General features: G+C 42.1%; 1 protein-coding gene across 1 annotated transcript in view; it reads left to right on the top strand.

The window, feature by feature from the left end:
- The window catches only part of LOC117873901, a gene marked incomplete at its 3' end in the record, with an annotated part of 45,959 nt that overhangs the window by 11,664 nt on the left and 14,283 nt on the right, over positions 1 to 20,012 (top strand). Inside the window, 3 exon segments of the mRNA XM_034763787.1 lie at positions 563 to 7,526; positions 9,324 to 10,716; positions 14,956 to 15,181. Of these exon segments, the coding sequence (XP_034619678.1) occupies positions 563 to 7,526; positions 9,324 to 10,716; positions 14,956 to 15,181 (8,583 nt within the window).

The raw sequence follows: 20,012 nt of genomic DNA, 5'->3' as shown, positions 1-20,012 counted from the left end.
TTGTTATAATAAATAAATACATTTATATTATAAATGGAAAAAAATAATAAATACCTATTGTATGTATATTTTTCTTGATCCTGTCTTCACCAAGCACTGCTCCCCCCCCCCCCCCCCCCAGCTGAATTCCCTCTGATCACTCCTGCACTGCTTCTGAATTCTTTCAAGGGTGCCTCCACAGTGGCCAGACAGAACGAGAAAGAAGTGCGGTGCGGTTGGAACTTGGACCAGTTCCTGGAAAACAGCACTGACTATAGATATCCGCATCCCCAATTATAGAACTTGGGTCACCAGCTGCATATGGGGAAGAAGGCTATTATGCTCCCTCCCGTCAAAAATTATGTGCACTTAATGTGTAGTAATGTGGGGTGTGTGGTGGAGTGTGGCACTGAGTAAGTGGAGGGTGGTGGTGAAGAGGGATTAAGTAGATATGAAATGTCAAGTCATCCATGCTATATCGGTTTCTGTTTTTACACTTAACATATAAAACCAAAGTTCATTCCTTTTCAATTATTTATACGTAGCATTTTATGGTGCTGTGACTCTTGTCTCTTTTCTGCAGATTCAGTTACCGCTGTTGACATCTGAGGTACCACCAATGTACAACTCAGGTCTGGTCTTCGAGAACAATGTTGGCCTTCCCATTATATCCCAGCTGGCATGGACTTCTCCAGTAGTCCAAAATAGTGGAGCTCCATCTACATCTAGCACACACTGTGGTGATAGGCAGCCTCCCACAGTCAGTGTGACTCTGCCATTAACATCAGCTGGCTCAGTACTGTCTTCAGCGAAGTCTTCTCTGTGTACAAATTCTGTTAATGTGACTTCAAACAAATTAGAAATGCCTGCAACATCTACATCAACTGCAACACCAGATACTTCTTTGGAAGACTACAGTAGACCTAATTCTCAGATTGTACGTTCTGCTTCGCCTGAATATGTCCATAGGAAGGGCTCAACAGTCAGTGCAGAGCCTTCTCAACAAAGTGCACAGTCGTCTTTGTTTCGGGAAAATGCTGCAAGGACAGCCGAACTGGCTAATTCTGACTTTCCCTGTGTGAAACCAAGTGGAGCCCAAGCATGCACATCAGGAAGCATGCCAAAGTTTTACAGACCATTCCTGGATGAGAGACAAGACAGTGGTGAAATAGAAACACAACTTCCTGCTGTAACTTCTTATAATCTAGAACCTTCACCATCTTTTCCTCACTCAAGAGATGCTGTAGAGACACATGACAGTGACCCAAGTGGCAGAGCAATTGTCAGAGCTAGTCTTTCTGATAACAGTCTAGATCTTTCAGACTCTTTTCTAGTGGAAAGTGGAGGCAACCTTGATTCCAATCCACTAGCTCCTGTAGCTGATAAGTCAGTGCTTAGAAGTTGTGCAAATTCTGACAATGATGTAGTGATGGAGATCAACGTTATTAACCGCACTGAAGAAACAACTAAACATGAAACTTCTGGGAGTTCAGAACCTTGTATTCAAATGCAAGTCACAGAAGTGATAAATGAAGCTATGAAAAATGTTCAAGTGCCATCAGTCAGTGATTATAAGGTGAATTTAATGGAAAAGGAAAGATCAACAGAAGAACAGAATAGGTATTCATTGGAGCAGCATATTGTTGATGCTTGTGTACATGAAACTCCATGTGTGGCTGTATCTGTTACTGGTGCTGAAACATCTGAATCCCATTCAAAGAAAAAGGGTAGTCTTCATATAAATAGCTTGTCAGAGTCTGTAACTGTTGAAGTAGAAAACTGTTCAGAAGAAGACATTGCTTTGCGTAAAGATCCAGATGGTAGGTCTCCTGCAAAAGAAGTGGTGAGTCCAAAGAAACAAGTGAATGCAGATAGTAAAACCTGTGTAGAAGAGTTGGATTTGCCTTCTGAAACTGCTATGACCATAGACAGAACTCGGGAAGTAAGCATATCATTTGTGCCAGACTTAGAACTTCCACATAGTGTTTGGCATTCTGAGATCAAAAATGAGATCTGCAAAGATGAGCTGACTTCAGTTATAAAGCAAAACAGCCTTATGCCAAATGAGGAAGCAATAAAAGAAAGTAGTGATATTGTAGAAAGTGACAGTTGTTCCTTGGCTGACAGAGAATTGGAAACTTTAAATAATATCTTAGACATGGAAACTCAGAAGCCTGAAACTACTTTGGACATTCAAGAAGGAGCTGAACCTAGCAATGATAAAATCATGACGACATCAACCAGAGAAGTAGGAGAAATACATAGCGATCATGTTTTTGAGGACAAGTTGCAAAATGCTTTAGATCAGGACTACATGCTTTCAGACACTGGAATAATTAACCTAGAACATCAGAACTCGTCTGATGCTCATAAAATTCTGACAATATGTGCAGCAAAAGAAATGTCCAGTTCCGAGTATGATATTGGTTCTGCTAAATCCCAAGAAAAGGAGGATGACCATGTCAGTGGGGTTGCCTTATTCCAGAGCAGTGTTACAGAACAAGTTGTCTCTAGAGCCAGTGGAACAAAGATTGTCCAGTGTCTGGATGTGCCTCATTCAGAAGAGGAAGAATCATCAATGGCTTCTCAGGTGGCAGTGGATGGGCTTGTAACAAAGATGCTGCAAAACAATCCAGATCCCACAGCACCAGAGAACCTGCCCTTGTGTACAGAGAATATCTCAAACTATCATGTACATTCTCTTTCTAAACACCATATCCTATCTAAAGATACATACTTGGAAGATGTAAATTATGATTCTTCCTGTAATTGTGTGCCATCTTCCTCTGGATCTTTGCACAGTGAGAGCTCACCTCACCAACCAGCTCCAAAGGAAGAGGAATCATGTAAATCAGGGGCAGTTGTCAAACCTTTGAGTGGAACATTTTGCAGTTTGCAGGCCACAGAAGTAGAAATGACTTCTCCTGAGTATCCTTGCAGGTATGAAGAGACTGGAGCTTTTACATCTGCCAAGAGGTCCATTAGGGAAACAGTGAGCCAGGAAACGAACATCCAGCCATTGTCTCAAAACGAACCTGAAACTTCTGTGAAACAGAATGCATGCAATAAGGCAAATATTTCTCATGCCACTGTGTGTATAGAGTCTGAAGGCTTTCAGTCAGACCAGGTATATATGACTACATCGGTATCTACAAAAGGTGTGCCACAGGAGGTTAGTGATTTTGGTATCAATAAAATACATCTGGAAGTAAGTGCTTCTGAAGAGGGTGAAGAGCAAACCGATATGAATGTAAATGCCATCTCTTTAACAATGGATAGTCATGTTAGATACAGAGACAAAGATGAGAGTGAATCAAAGATGGATTCCATGGATACAGAGATGAGAATATCTTCAGTTACAGATTGTGTTGAAATATCATATGCAGAAGTGGGAACTCAAACTAGGCTAATAAATGAGAGGGCAATAAGCTTACTGGCTACAAAACCCGCAGTAAATGGAAACAAAAATAGTGTGTCAAACACTAGTATCTGTGAGGAAGAAGTAAACATGTCTGTGGACACGGATTTGAGTCTTCAACAATTTTCAGAGGCATATGAAAGAACTATACTGGATAACAATGCAAGTAAAAATTCCTGGAGAGAATTCTCCAAACAGATGGAGTTGGATTCCAAAGCAGAGGAAAAGCTGCCTTCAGAAACATGGTTAGAAACCTTTGACGGAAAAACAGTATTTGTAGCTTCATGTTCTTCTCCAAATAAAGTGACATTTTTGGAAAACACAGAGAAATTGGTAGAAGTGATGAATCCTGAGTCACTGATTGATGTAGGTGAAGAATTTCTTGATCGGTGTCTGCTACAGAAGAGTGACTGCACTTTGGAGAGAAAGAGGTCTCCAGGAAAAGGAGAGGACGGGTCATATATCTCTGTGTTATCTTCCAATTCTCTTTCAACCACTAACACTGGGTGTATTAAAACAGTTGGAATCCTTGTCAGTCATACTTTGGATTCCACTCTTAATAATAACAATAAGATGCGTGATACTGATTGCCAGGAACTGAAAACTGCTTGCTCAGTAGTGGATGATACAGTATCAGGGGAGAAGGAGATTGATCAGTCAGCTAGTATTGAGAATACATTTTATAAAAAGACAGATGAAGATAGTGTTGAAAGCAAAGAGATAATGAAAATACCTGGAGAGAGACATGACTCAGGAACAGCCATTAATGATAGCATATTTGAACAACAGAAAAATATAGAAAACAAAGGTATAGATAAAGAGATGGAGATTATGGCAAATGTGTGTGTTGGACAAACACATCTTAATCACAGTAGCGATACAGAAGCACCTACAAACAGGCTGGAAGGGAATACAGTGTATTACTCTTCAGCGTTAGAGGGAGGAACAGCAGATGATCTTTCTCCATTATGCTTATCCAAACAGACTTCTCTAGTAGTGGAAAGAAGCTCGGACTGTAATGATTATTCCTGTTCGCAAAGACAGTCCCCTTACTATGTGAATAAAAGGGACATGGGAAACAATCCAGAACCTGTAAATGATTACATCTTGCCCCAGCAGGTCACCAGGAATGAAGAAGATATGAAGTTGAATAATGAAAATAGAGTTGAGGCAGTAAACCATAAATGGAGTGTAAAATCAGTTACACTGGAAAAAGATAAAGTGAAATTTAAGGACACTGATGCACATTTTAGTGAGCTTGATTTGGGAACATTGAATAATTACCAAGAAGATAATGAGAACTCTTCTGTTAGCTCTGCCCATTTGGAATTACGACAGCCGACTAGTGCATTTCATGACCAGCAGGAGACAGATTCCCATGCCGGGGAGTCTCAGCATTTGGAAAGTAACATAGACTTGAAATCTGAAGAGGATCCTGTGAAACAATCACTTTATCCAGAAGACTTCGTCATAGACAATGATTTGAAGAAGCTATGTGAACAAAATATGACTACTGAAATCTTGACACCAACTAGTTTGGAAAGGAGTAATCAAAAAAGTATATGCCAAGAGGATGGTGGAATCAAACTGCAAACTTCTGAAATGGACACACAACCATGCAGTGTAGACAGAAATGATCTTGCGGTTGGGATGCAGGCTGTTGCATTTGGAAGGCCTGAATCTGCCAAAGAAAATATAGCTGAAAACCTCCTAAAGGAAATTGAAACTGATCCTACAGAGGGGTCTGAGTTATTCAGTGCAGAGGAGCTTAATTTATATATCTCAGATTCTGAAGTTGAAAAGGAAGAAGAAAATAGCAAGAGAACGAAAAATGCAAATGAAATGCAGTATGATAGAAGCAAAATCCTGAAGGAAAAGGACACTGTCTCAAACAATGTTTCTGGCAGCATTATTCTGCAAGCTGACCTGGACTGCAAACCAAATGAAGATCAGCTTGGCAGAGTGATTGAAACAGATGATAGCAAATCAGTGATAGGTACAGAAAAGTCAACAGATGAGAGTTTGGAGGAAAAAAGCTATTCTCTTTGCAATGCAGAATATGATCTAAGTGAAGTTAGAATTGCTGGACCTGAAAATTGTAGCACCGGCATCGTAGTTGGTGAAGTCAGTCGCTTAGTAAAAAGCCCAACACTGAGAGAAGAAAAAACAGAGAACCAAACAACTGCAGAACATGAGCTTGGGCCCTTATGTTGTCCATATAATTCTATAGAATTTCCCTGTGTACCAGGAAGCCAGAGAGAAATGGAAGCAGTGAAAGGCAATGCAGAGGTTGGTTTGAATAAGGGAGATGCAGGTTGTTCAGATGAACATGTAGGAAATGCTGATTCTAATTCTATCCAAGCTGGAAAAAATCTAGAGGAGAATCCAGAGCCTGAGAATAGCTTACTTGATGGTTGCATTCAAGAACTAGATGTGGGGACATTAGCTGCACCTCTTGGAGCCCTAAAAACTGTTAAAGACTCTCCAGTAAATGAAATGCTGCCCAGCCTTTGTGCAGAAAAAGACAAATTTAATCAGAAAACAGAAACAAATGAACTGATATATATGCAGCAAGAAAGCAAAGACTCTGAACCCCTGAAATCCCAAGCAAAGATATGCCATCCCACAGGATGTGCAGACTTTTCTGAAGGCAGAAATGAAGGTTTAACGGTTTCAGAGTCTAACTTTACGAACAGAGTGGAATCTCATAAAGAGGCGAATCAAGATTCTCAGAATAAAGAGGCAAACAAAAATAATTCTTTCAGAACACTAAAAAGACACATTAGTAGAACCGAATATTCTGGAACTTCAGTTTCTGAAGATGAACAGTGCGCCCAAAAGAGAAACTGCCCTTTGGGGTCTCTTTCCATGCAGGAGTCTGTATCTGACCTGCCCAGTCCTAATGTAACCTTGTTTTCCATTCCCACTGATTTGAAGGAGTGTCATGATCGGTTTGTTAGCAGTAGTGTTAGGCGGTTCTTTAAAAAATACCCCATTCTTCAAACCACTCAGCATCTTGATGAAGTGGAGAAGGAAAGTAGTAAAAATATTGCCCAACTGGTGAGAGAATTTTTTAAAAAAACAAATGACTCTGAGAACCCGGTAAATGAAAACATAAAACCTGAAAGGTTTGTGCCACCCATTGAAAGTAAAGTAGAAGACGACACTGACTGTAAATCTGTAGGTGAAGTAGACAGTGATGACAGTACAAGGAGAGATGAAAGCAGTTCACTTCTATTTTCAAGTATTGACCCTCAAGTAAATGGAAAACAATCAGTTAAATTAATATCTGAGTCCCAGAGTCTCCCCCTTGACAGTCAGTTTGGGTTTACCGAAGTTGCTGCTAGTTCAGCAGATTCGGGGACTGATGGACTAGAAAAAGATGTGGTAAGTAAAATTCCAGAAAGCCCAAGTGCAGATTCCCTGTCTGAAGAGGAACAGTTTCAGTCTAGAGTGTGTTTAGCATTAGATAATCGATATTCTTCTGATAAATCTCCCCTGAAGTCTCCTGATGTAGATTCTGAACAGAGCACCAAAATCAAAGATTTGGACTTCATATTCTCTGACACATCGAATAGCTCTGTTGAAAGTGAGCATCATCCGCTTACCCAAAAACTAAGTAGCAGTAGTTCTAGTGGAACGGGTGATGGGCTTCATGAAGGTATTTGCAGTGACAGTTGCAAAGCAGTTGGTCTTGACATGCAGTCAGGTTTTTCATGTAACTCCTTAGAAGCCTCAGCTGTGTATTGGAGCGATGATGACACAAATATAACTTCAAACCTCATTGCGACATCTAGAGAAAGCAGCCAGTATGTTACAAGTAACTTTCCACAGCAGTTGGAGTCAGAAGACCATGTTGAAAGCATCAAAGACAAAAATTACATGCCAGTACTGCACCGGGCTGAGAAAACACTTGATGGTGTCAAAACGCCCAATATAGAAGACTTATCAGTTCCTGGGTTCTGTGTGAATTCAATAACTGGGGCCGTTTCTAGTTCACAGAAGATCATCTTGAAGGTAGAAAGTGATGCAGACCAACATGAAGTCCCTGAATTTGATGGTCACAGCAACACACAAAATAGTGAAATCTCCTGTCTTCAAACAAAATCTGCATGCTCTCCCTGCAAAGGTAATAAATTTTTTTTTAAAGGAATAAAAAATACATGTCTTAAGGCAGAAAAATGCATTTGAGAAGGCATATGTTGTAGGCTGGGTGTGTGCCTATAAAAACTCCCAGAAATAGCCAAATTAATTTATCACAGCACGTCATATTTATTATGGCACATAGTCCTATTGTATAGAGAAATTATAGTTGTCTGCTTTCATATAGATAAACTTCCCTTTTCGTATGAGGAATGTCGCACACACAGTGTTTTGGAACCAAATTTGCCTTATCCTACAAACTTGGAAGTAGCTTACATCTGTTGCTCTGGCTCCTGCATTTCAGTTATTTAATTTAATTATTGGCGATATCCCATCTCCTAGAGCTGGAAGGGACCTTGAAAGGTCATCGACTCCAGCCCCCTGCCTTCACTAGCAGGACCAAGTACCGATTTTGTCCCAGATCCCTAAGTGGCCCCCTCAAGGATTGAACTCACAACCCTGGGTTTAGCAGGCCAATGCTCAAACCACTGAGATATCCCTCCCCCCATATAAAGTTATAAATTTGATGTGTTTATATTTTTATAGACACGCACTCTTTTAATCTTTCAGCATGGTTTTTCTTGCATTCCTCATGGCTGTGGACAGAGCAGCCTGAGTGGTATGGCTAATGCAGATTGAATTTGCTAAAAAGTATACAAATATTGTAGTTCTCTAGCCTACTAGTGTTCTGGAACACTGGCTTCTGTCTAAGGGTATGTCTACACTGCAGTCATGGGCTTTTGGGCCATCTTGTACAGTCCACACTGACGTGCACGCTGCTCAGCTTCACTGCTCTGGTACCTGAGGTAGCTAAACTAAAGATAACTTAGATATGTCTACCTGAGTTGTGATTAGTCTAGACCTACCCTAACACAGATGTGCCTCAGCAGGCCTATATTTATGCACATAAACACAAGGCCCCCATATTTCTCTATCACAGAATTCATCCCTTAACAATCTCAACTTTCATTAAAAAAAGAACAGTTTATAATTTGCATGATTGTGAAGATTGCCTCAAAAATGTAAACCAGTGCCCTGTCTGAGTCTGTAAAGAGACAAAAACAAATAGTGTTGGTTGATCCATTTTCATCTTTAAATCTGAGGGTAAAAATGATATTCTCAGCTAAGAAAGCCTCTATTAGTAGAGTCTAAACAAATGAAGCTGCTCACTCTAAAATGCGGCTGTTCTCTGTTGATGCAAAACTAATGTCGAATCAAGGGGTGATGGTAGAGGGCACCCAAATGTTTCAAGTTATATCTTTTATTTCTTTGAACAACCAAAACCGTGCCAGGTACTCCACATAAGCAAGTATACAGTCCCTGCCCCAGAGCTTGCAGTCTAAACTTGGATATGACAACAAGTGTGGGTTACGGATAAATGAAATAGCGGAATTTAGGAGAGGAAAGGGAGAGGTGAAGCAAAAAGATCACGTGGTTACACAGTAAAGCAGTGACCCATTGTTGGTTTTAAACCTGCCATGGCCTTTTGAGAGACAAGTGTCCTGGTAAACATTAAGGAGGGCATTCCATGTATGGGGATGGCTTGGAAGAAGGCAGAAAGGAGCAGGATTTGAGTGAGATGAAGGGGATATCTAGGCTGGCATAATTGGTGGAATTCAGAGAACATGGGAGGGAAAGCAAAAGGAGACAAGGTTATAGCTGAGAAGTTTGAATTTGATAGGAATATAAGGAGCCAAAGTGGGGATTGAAATGGTATTCACAGAAATCTAGACTAAGTTAAATGTTTGGTGTGGTTTTTTTTTTTTTTTCTCCTCACCCCCAGATTTAACACCTGCAGCCACAGTGGATTGGAACACTAACTCACCTATACAAGAACAAATCACATCCCATGCAAGACTAGGCGTTAATTCCCAGATGCAGTTAAAAAGAAAGCTTTCTCATGAGGAGCATGACGACAGTGGTAACAGAAGCAGCATTTCCCCTCTATCCAAAATGTGTCCCCCTGGCGTTGCAATTTCTTCAGAGTCTGCTGATGAGGAACCAGCACCAAATCAAAAGGAAATTGGCACTCCTGATGCTTCAGGATCATGGAGCACTTCTCAGACCAGCCTTACTGAACCTGTTACCCAAACGCCATCCAAGTCTGAAGCCAAGCACTCTTTATCACTGAAGAAGCTGAAAAGTTCATATGAATCCATCCCTTCTTCTGCAGTCAAAGTGAGCAGTGCTTCTCAGAAGGCTGTAGATAGTAATGTAAGGAGATCTCTTCAGAGCTCTTATTTCAACAGTCCGTTGGAACTCTCTTCCTTTAAGCTTCTGCCTCCTGAGGCAAGTGATTCTGCTGAGGTGATTAATAGCCACCATGAGAGAACTGCCAAAGAGGAGGACTTTGCTGAAGATAATCAGCATGGAGACCAGCAAAACCAGAAAGGACAAACTAACCTATATGATTACATGGACGGAAGAGTTGCTTCGGAGCCTTGTATTGCAGTGGGATCAAAAGACCCCAGTGACTTACAGACTACTAATGATTTTAGTAGTATGAGCAGTGTGCCAAAACTAGAGGCTATGGATTTGTCTAGGTCAACATTGAACAGTTTAGCTTGTGAACCTGCTGCCTTTCCTGCTTTCAAAGAAGAAAATCTGCAGTGTTCTCTGCAAGTACAAATACGTTCTGACACTTCTGATCATTGCAGCCTGGACTTCAAGGAGTATCCTACAACTCTTGTTCCAGTAATCTCAACTTTGCACGAATGTGGTGCCTCAGAGACTTCAGTAAGCTCTCTGCCAGACCATTCGTTTCGACCAGTGTCTATAGCAAATCTTCAGATTCAAGACATGGTCCTCTCTCCATGTAAGTTTAGCCAACTAGCTTCGGAACGTGTTTGCTCTTCAGATGAAGAAGCTTCCCGTCATTCCGAGGATTTAGGTGAAGATATGGAAGAATTCCTATCCATGTCTACAGAGAGTTCAAGTGCTATTGGCCTCTTATCTGAAACCAAACATTTGGGCAATCTCTCTGATGCTGAAAATTCTGCTCCCAAAGCAAGTTCCAGTAATACAAACCTAATGGAGAGTGAACTTCAGAAAGCCTGGGCTTTATCAGAGGGAGACATTGAGTTTCAGTTGAGTCAGTGTCAAACTGTGCTTGATGAAATTTCCCAGACTCTGTGTGCTGTGGAGGGCATTGATGTAGTGCACATGAAGGAATGGAGGTAAAGCTTTATTTTTGAGTCTGTAACTGTCAAACTAATGAGACCGTTGGGGGGCGGGGGGGAAACAGGGTTGTGGTGGTCAAAGCATACTGATAGGCAGGATTCCTGACTCTCTGCATGACTTTAGGCATGTCCCTTTAACCTCTGTGCCTCAGTTTACCCATTTGTAAAATAGTGTGAGTAACCACTTCACAGGGATGTTTTAGGCTACTATACGTGGCAAATTTGCTGAACAGTCCTCGTTTTTTATTTCCTGTTCTCAAATGATCATAAATGTTGTAAGAAAATTTCTTTTGGGTAGAATCTCTTCATGTTTGGTGTCAGCCCAGTGGTGAATTTCTTAAGGAAGTGTTGAGGAAAAGATATCCAGCCAGTATGGATTGTCAGTATGAAAACATAAATTAATGGGGTCAGAACAGGAAACTACTCAACTATCCAGGAACCTGTTGTCATGCCTCTCCAGCGTGCCCTCATGTGGCCTGTGGGTGTATTACACTTAGTGCCCCTTGAGTCTTTTCAATTACAATTCAAAAACAATTACCCAGACCAGGTTAATTCAACCCTTCTTTGCGCGGTCTACTTTATTCACAGTTGCAGCATATTCCCCTTTACCAGGTCGGGTTTATTAACTTGTTCTACAGCAGTAACTCACCTGTTTAGTCTCTCCAGTTCCTGCCCTCTCTGGATCCATGTAAAAGTCCTGGTCGGTTTCCTCCACTGTTCAGAAGGCCCCAGCCCTTTCCCCAGACATTGGTTGGACTTCAGACAATCCCTCATGTCTCATTTCTTAATACAGGAGCCTCCTAGCTCTCCTTCTTGGAGCTGGAGTTAGACTTTAGGCCTACCGTAGAGTCTTAGGCACCTTTTCCCCACTCAGTCCTTCTCTGCTCAGTCTGAGAGGGTTCACCAGGCAGCCTTCCTCTGCTAACTCAGGGCTGTGCAGGAGCCTCTTCACTCCCTGTAGTATCTGAGGGAGGAGGCGGTGTTTATATAGGCACTTCTCCCAGCTTATTCTTTATTGGTTGGGTGAGAAGGGAGGCTTGCCCCACCCTCTCTGCAAGGCTCCTGGCCCCTTACAGGACCAGTGACAAGATTCCTTCTCCATTCCTGTGGCCACTTCCCCTCTTGTTCTATCCCCCTTAGGTCTCAGGTATAATAATCTATTGGCCCCTTAAAGAGCCATCCTATGTGGCGGGGTGGAGTAACCTCTAGGTGCTACTGCGTTTAAGAGGCAGACCACCCAGGGACACCCACATAGAAAAAATTTAAATTAATAGGAAACACTGATTACCTGAATGTGTTTTCTTAAGGAGTACAAGTCTGTGCATGCTCCACGTGTTGATATCCATGTTTTAAATTAATATACCTTTTGCCTTTTATGCACTCTTACCAATTAATCCAGCTTCACAGAACTGCAGTATTCCAAACCTCTGAGCAGCTTCAAGCAGTTGTCCCTTAAAAAACAAAACAAAATAAAATCCTCAGCCTGCCATCGAGATATATGTGCATTTCACACACAGCTCCTCTAAAAAGTTAAACAAAAAAATACCCACCCTCTTGAAACCCAAGACTGGTCATTCAGTCCTGCACCAGAGACAGGTTTAAGGTCTGTTTATCTTGTGATATCTAAAAATTAGAAACAGAAGCTTTATATCACTGGAAACTTCTAGTCAATGTGCATAACGAGTATGGCTGGAATACAGTAGTACAATATTGTGTCCCTGTTTTCCTTCCTGTAATACTTCTGCCTCTTCCTCTCCCTCACACTAAGTCACACCACACACTGGCTAACAAAGTCTTTCCAATTTTCTGGGGTGTTTTATTTGGCATTCTTGTTCTGTGAAGGGCCTAAGGGTATAACATAGACTTCTCCTACCTACACGTCTTAGGCCAGTCTCTTTAATTACAGTCCTAGACCAACAGCACCTGTCTTTTTTAAAAATGGAAACTTAAATTGCAAGCTCTTTGGAACAAGAACCATGTCATGAATTTGTGCAATCTATAGCAGAATGGAACACTCATCCTGATCAGGGCCTCTGGGAGCTAATGCAGGATAAATACTGCTAATAAACAGTCAACACTGTAGAAAAATCACTCTTCCTAACTATAGGCTAATGGTTCTGACTGAAGCTCACTGGCTTGTCTCATTGAGCTCCTAAGGAAGACTAGCAGCAGGTGTTTTGATTCCTATTGGGTTAATTGACAGGGTGGCAAAGGTCACTTGCTAAAGCAAACCCACTTTGTGAACTCCTGCTAGTCTTGGATAAATCCCTGCAATAGATGCAGGGGTGATGGGTTTTCTTTCCAAAGGTTCATCTGGATTAGGATGCTATTGTCTTTGCTGAACCCCAAAGAGCTAGTACATCCCATCATACTTCCAAAGTAAGCATAGTTCTGTGATTTTGAAATTTATTAGATGCACAACTGTGATACTTTTCAGTTAGTCTGGAGCAGACTTAAGCACCCTTTAGATAGTTGCAATTTTCAGTATTCCTGTGGTCTCTGGAGCACTAAAATACTTAAAATACTGGCACATCATTGCGCCACTGACCATACAGAACATATATATGTTACAGTTATATACAATATAGAGGAGAATTATTTTTTATTGCATTTGGCTAGAGCACCCCAGTGGAACTTATTGCTAGTATTTATGTGTTGTCATGTTGAGGGATCTCTATGCTTATCCCTTGCTAAGATATATTGCTTTCTTGGTTTATATAACAATTCATGATACAGTTTTAACAGAGCTCTTTCAATTCTTAAAGAAAACCAAAGTTGAATCCTTTGCGGAAGATTCTGAGTCATTTCTGTGATATTTATTAATTGCTTATTTCTTCGTCTTCGTCGTGTTCTTGTTCTTCTTCTTCTTCTTCTTCTATCATCAAAATCCTGTTCCTATTACGCCTCTGGCGTTTAGGGCAGTAACGAAGCTTCTCTGCTCCTGTCTGTTTCTGGCAAGTCTTTCAATGGTTCCCTAGCTGTGCCCCAGGTTTTTCAGCTCAACTTCCACAGCTCTTCGCCATGTTGTTTTTGGGTGGCCTTGTTTTCACTTTCCCTCAGGTGTCCATCTTATTGCTACTCTGGTGATGGAATCAGTTTCCATCCGAAGCACGTGGCCATCCATCTCCAACACTACCTGGCAATGATGGTGCTCAGATCCTCTTGGCTGCACTGTGTCAATAGATCTTGGTTTGAGATTGTTCTGGGCCAAAAGATGCGGAGGATTTTTCTGAGGCAGGTTGTATGGAATGAAGACAGTTTGGACTTGTCATACTTTTTCATTCCCCAGCATTCTGCACTATAAAATAGTGTTGAAAGTATGCAGCTCTGATAGATCTTGAGTTTGGCTTTGGTGTTGTATTTTGATGATTTCCAGACTGTATTTAAGCTCCTGAAAGTGTTCCTGGCTCTATTGATTTTGTTCTGGATGTCCTGGCTTGTTCCACCGTCCTGGCTGCTTATTTACATAGGTGTAAATCTTGGAGGCAGACAGTTATTCTGTAGAATAACCTTAAATCTTGTTGATTGCTGAGGAGAGACTTACAGGTGGGGAAAAAACCACAGTGTTTGAGAGGGATCAGATTTGCTCATGTGCCTAGGTTGTTAAGCAATGACCAAGCCTGGAAGTCATGTGGATTTGTCAAACATTGCAGCAAGTAAATAACAGTATTAGAAGGTGCAGCAATCCTATCAGGGTAAGAACAGATGATACCTAGGTTCCAAGGCCAGAAGGGACCATGGTGATCATCTAATCTGACCTCCTGTATTACACAGGCCATAAACTACCCCAAAATAATTCCTAGAGCAGACCTCTTAAAAAAAAAAAAAAAAAAAAAAAAAAAAATCCAGTCTTGATTTAAATGTTACCAGTGATGGAGAATCCACCATGAGCCTGGCTAAATTGTTCCAGTAGTTAGTTACCCTCATGATTAAAGTAGGTGGTTGTATTGCTGTACATTGTAAGTGAAATGTTTGAGGGTGGCGGTGGGTTCAAAAATACAAGAAGTAGGATATGACTCTCTAGTTCTGATTTGATCTCTGGTGGAGTAACTTTGGGAGCGTGGTAGGTAGTTCATCTTATATGCAGCTATAGAGTTCATCTTGTACGTAATTTATGGCTTCAAAACTTGCATCAGTGAGAATAGCTGCTTATGCAAATTGAAAGCTTAATAAGTTAAATATTTGCCAGGTGACTGCTTCATAATTCTGCCCTTTTTTTTTTTTTTCCAAATAAAGAGAACAGATTGAAAACTTGCAGAAAGATACAAAAATGCCAAAGACCTACATTGCAGTGGTGGGGAACACCGGGGCAGGGAAAAGCAGCTTGTTAAATGCCTTGCTGGATGAGGAAGCGGTGCTGCCTACATCTGCCATGAGAGCCTGCACTGCTGTGGTGGTGGAGATCTCCAAGACTGGTGGGAAGAGTCTATATGAAGCAGATGTGGAGTTTCTTTCTAAAGAAGTAGGTAGCAAAGATAAATCTAAATATCCAATGGCTAAATTCTGCCAGCAGAATGGTTGTATGACAACATTGGGAGCCTATGGTGTTAGGGTAAAGGGGTTAAAGAAAATAATTTCATTCCTGTGGAATGCAGATGCATTTTGTGTTGGCACACAACATTTCATGGGCAAAATCTGAAATCTATGACCTGTCTGTCTTCCCTCACTCCCTGTCTCCTCATGGATGTGTCCTCTAACTTTGAATTCTGAAACCCATTAACCTAAGTTGGATTGTCTTGCTCCCAGTCTCCATCCTTTATGGGTTTCACTACACTCCTGAGTGAACGTTCCAGTTAGCACAGACCCTGTAAAGCCACTCTTCAAAACTAATGGGCATATTCTTCATTGCACGTGAGGGTTAGCCACTTGACCCATAATCTTTTCAATGCCGATTGAACAGTTTTACTATCATCTGAATGCTATTCATCTGAAAATATTGGGTACCCCTCTAGATCTTTGGGGTTGTATTATAATTTGTAGGGGTTTCATAGATTCCACGGCCAGAAGGGATGACTATTATCATCTAGTCTGACCTCCCATATGACACAGGCCATAAAACTTCCACAAAAATTCCTAGATCGTATCTTTAAGAAAAACATCCAGCTTTGACTTAAAAATTGTCAGAGATGGAAAATTCACCACGACCCTTGGTAAATTTGTTCCAGTGGTGGTTCTCACTGTTATAAATGTGTGTCTTATTTCTGGTTAGAAGTTAATAGGTTTCTAAACCCAGAGAGAAGTAACATAACTAATATAATGAGATAAAAATCTCTCTGGCCTTGTTCCAAAGAGATGTTAAGGTTTGTGGGGTCTGTGATGATGGTAATTTGACCTTTTAGCTGGATGGTACTTTTACAATTTACTGTGCCAGGGTTTGAAAATTCCACTTGTCCTTGGTGAGCAGGATGTTTTTCCCAGGGAAGTGCCATTAGCCTCTTCCTAATTTAAGCTTAGACTTGCATTTAATTTAAAAAATGGTTTTGGGTGCCTTAATTGTTGGGTGCCCATTTGAAGGAGCCTGATCTTCAGAAATTGCTTCCCTGTGAGAATCAGGCCCTTTGAAAAATGTCTCAAGTTTTGCGCACACAATTACGGCCTAAGTTTCTTCGAGTGACCTCACCCTTAGAATGTTTGAATGGTGAGGGGAGAGACTAGAGGGAGCTTGTGAGCACTCCAGGAGGCACAGCTAGTAAAAATTCCACTGTCTGAGCAAACCCAATAGGTGCATCCCATGAGTGTGAATATGCAGAGCCTATTTTGAAGAACTTTGGTTACAACTAAGTAAACTTCATTTCTTCTTCAAGTGCTGGTCCCTATGTGTTATCCGCCATGGGTATACGTGTGCTCCATGTGCCTGAGACAGGAGAATTCTTGCAAGTAATGTCCATTGGTCTGCATCTGTGCTCCTGCTGTCCTCATGCTCTGCACCAAGATCATAAGTGGTAGGGTGGTCTAATTGCCTCTCCAGTTGCTTCATCAGTTTTATCTTCAGTGTAGTTATACTAATAGAAGTGTTAATGCTAGCTAGTTGCTGGATAGCGTCCCCTCCATGGGGAACCTTCCCAGCTTCCTGGTATGGAAATTAGATTATATCCAGAATACTGGGCTTTAAAAGCTGCATCTCCTGTCCCTGCTCTTTTCTTGTCAGTGATGACCATCAGCATTGCCTGCACTGCCTCAGGGAAGCTCATCTCTTCACCAAGTGCAGTATCTGTTGTTTCTACCCCAGCCGGACCTGTCAGGTGTGGGAATTCTGACTTCATGGGGAAGGCTATAAGGCCCCAGTCAGACCCAGGCTGGGGGAACCTCTCTGTACATTGGCCAGAGTCCTCAAGTAGCGCGCCTCCTAGCATGAGGCCTGATGCAAGTGTGAGGAAGATCACACCTAGGGACCCTCCATCAGGGTTTGCTCAGGAGAGCAGGGGACACTCTCATAAGCACAAAAGCAGACCATTCTGAAGAGGACGATCCTCCCCTTCCCCCCACCCTCCCCAACTCCATCCAAGTCAGGCAAGTCTTCATCCCCAGGTCCCAAAGACTTAGCATGTCTTGAGTCCCAGGGCCACTCTATAAAGGTGCATAGGAACAAGGTTCTGCCGATACTAGACTCTGCACTGGCAGCGCTGCCATTGGCAGGTACCATCTGCAGGCCTTCCTGGAGCCCTAGACCTGCCTAGCAGTATGAACCAAAGGTGGTGAACCAAAGTAGGCCGTGTCAGAATAGTAACATCAGAGTATCCACTAACCAGGTAAACCTGTTCCTGACTGGAGAGAATGGACAGAAACACACAGGCCCCTCCTAAAGATAAGGATGGGATGACAGAATAATGGATGAGGGTGTTTTGTTCAAACTAGGAGGTACAAGTGTTACCCGCACACTGTAGGGGCATCCCACTGTTACCCTTCGGTGGGCTCCTGGGTTAATTTAGGCACCTCCACCCTAACCCAGTTCCTAATGCTCAAGGCCACCCATACCCAATTCCTAGGGTTCAAGGTGTACTCTTCTGTGGGTTTTGTGGGGCTTTTTACCAGTAAAAGAGCCTTACACAGTAATAGTCTTAACCTCTATTTATTAACAGTTACCACAACAGAATACAAATGCTAAGCATACAATGCTCACCACTCCCAATAAGTCAGACTAACTTTTCACTCCACGAACAGCATAGGAGCAACACAGACACACAGCAGCATTAACTCCACCATTGAGACTGAAAGTCAGAGAACCACCAGTACTGACAAAGAGCACTCATTGGGAACCTCAGTAATGCTGCAACCCCATAAGGATCCACCAACTCAGAGCCTTCCTATGTCAGCTCCCTTAGTGTGGGTAGACCAAATCGCGCACACCGCAGGTAGAGCAGAAGGACTCCACTCCAGGGGACGTCTTTGTTTTCCTGGATCTGCAATCTCCTCTGTTGCCAGGACTAGCGAGCTCTTGACCCCACCCGGAGACATGGGCTATGGGAAGAGAAGTCTCTCTCTCCTCCCCCCTTCCTCCCCAATTTGGTCTACCAGCTACAGCTTTCCCTCGATAGGATCAACTGCCCCATTGATTGTGAGACCTGACCTTGTTATGGGGGAGAGTCAGTTCCTCCAGTAGATTTGTCATTGCCTCATTGATGGAGAACAATCCAAACAGGAGATCAAGAGCTTCCTGGAACCAACCTCCCCAACTCAAACCAGGACATCCCTCTCCCCTCCCCTCGGGACAGGTAGTACCCCCTATGTCTTGGGGACCTCTTCAACCCTTTTGTCTGGCCCTGTTGGGTCCATGGGCCCCATACACACAACACCCAAGATCTGTGTAATCTAATAAGGAGTCAGATCACCCGTCTCCTCTAAGAGAACAACCAGAGCTTCTTTCTGAGCCTACAGAAGAGGAAGAGTATGGTTCTGCTGGTACTGACAAGGGTATCTTATATGGTTAGATGTTCGGCTGCGTATGTGTGTTCTCCCTGTGTGCTGCCCCAGCTCTGTGAAGACAGCCGGCACAGCAGACCTTGAGCGAACCACGCAATGACCACAAGGTCCGTTAAGGTCCGAAGGCACCAGGCCAGGATTATTGTCGACAAAGCACAGTAATAGCACCTGGTAGACTCTACGAGGAAACTAAAACGTGTATGCCAGTGACAATGGACGCAGCTCAGTGGATGGCGGGACTTTCCATTCCCCCCTCAGCTGGACCAAGACACGCTCTCTGAGAGATACCTCTTTAGACCCTGATACAAACAAGTTACATGCTGCCCCCCTGACATAGTTACTGCTCCCTGATGTGGCTAGTTATCACCCATCTCCTTGTACATGTTGGTTCGATTAAAACATCTCTATTCATCACTCTGTCATCCTGACCGTCTCTTTTAGGAGGGGTCAGTGTGTTCCTGTTCTCCTTGGGGAATGTTTTTGTACCATCCTTGATATCGAAGATGTTCTGGTACCACTTGATATCGGGATGTGTTTGACTGAGTACTCTGTGCCTAGCACTTCTTAGGAATGTGTGTTTCTGCAATATCAGCCCTGTTCTTGCCAGATTCTGTGAACTTGCAAGCAGGCAGAGCCTGACGCTTGCTCACAGCCTGACTTTTGCTAAGTTCGCTTTATATCAGCAAAGCTTGCCCACTACTTTAGCTCAGGCCTCATACCAGGCCTCTGACACAAGGGCTTATATCTCAGGCTCTCTTCCTACTAAATCTTCCTCATGATTATATCGACCAGTGAGAATGCACCTTTTTTCAGAAAATAATTGAAGTATAAGTGGAAAAGTAGATTAAAATCAATGACTTAAATGGAGGATTTCTACTTGGTGATTTTAAATCATGATTTAAATCAATCCCCCGTCACCTTGTAGTTTAAAAATAAGAATGTTGCTCATGCTATATGTTGGAACTATCTTTTCAGTAGCCATTCTTTGTACCAGTTGTTGGCAATGCTGTTGATATTGTATGTTTAATTTTAGTGCTTAGGTACTGTGGTAAAAGGGAGCTGTATAAATATCAGAAGGGGAGAATCAGAGCTGAGTGGAAAACTTTTCAGTCTTCAAGAGGAAAAAAACAAAAAAGCTTTTAAAAATGTTTGAAAATATTTCCTGTTTTACTGACTAGCTGGTGTAATCAGTTAAATGTTTCTGGGTCTCAGCAGAACAACAGTAATAGAACGCACTTCTCTCTGTGTGTGGTAAAAATACCGTAGGGCAAACAGAGCATCTAGTCTTGGATTCATTTTAACTTCAATAGTTATTCTACATATAACAAATTACAAACTTACTCTTTTGGAATATTGTCTCAATTGTTTCTGTA

This window comes from Trachemys scripta, chromosome 2 (genome assembly GCF_013100865.1).
Source record: "Trachemys scripta elegans isolate TJP31775 chromosome 2, CAS_Tse_1.0, whole genome shotgun sequence".
In the NCBI taxonomy this organism is placed as follows: domain Eukaryota; kingdom Metazoa; phylum Chordata; order Testudines; family Emydidae; genus Trachemys; species Trachemys scripta.
Note: the sequence above shows the minus strand (reverse complement) of the source record. Positions and strands in the feature narration are given on the sequence as shown.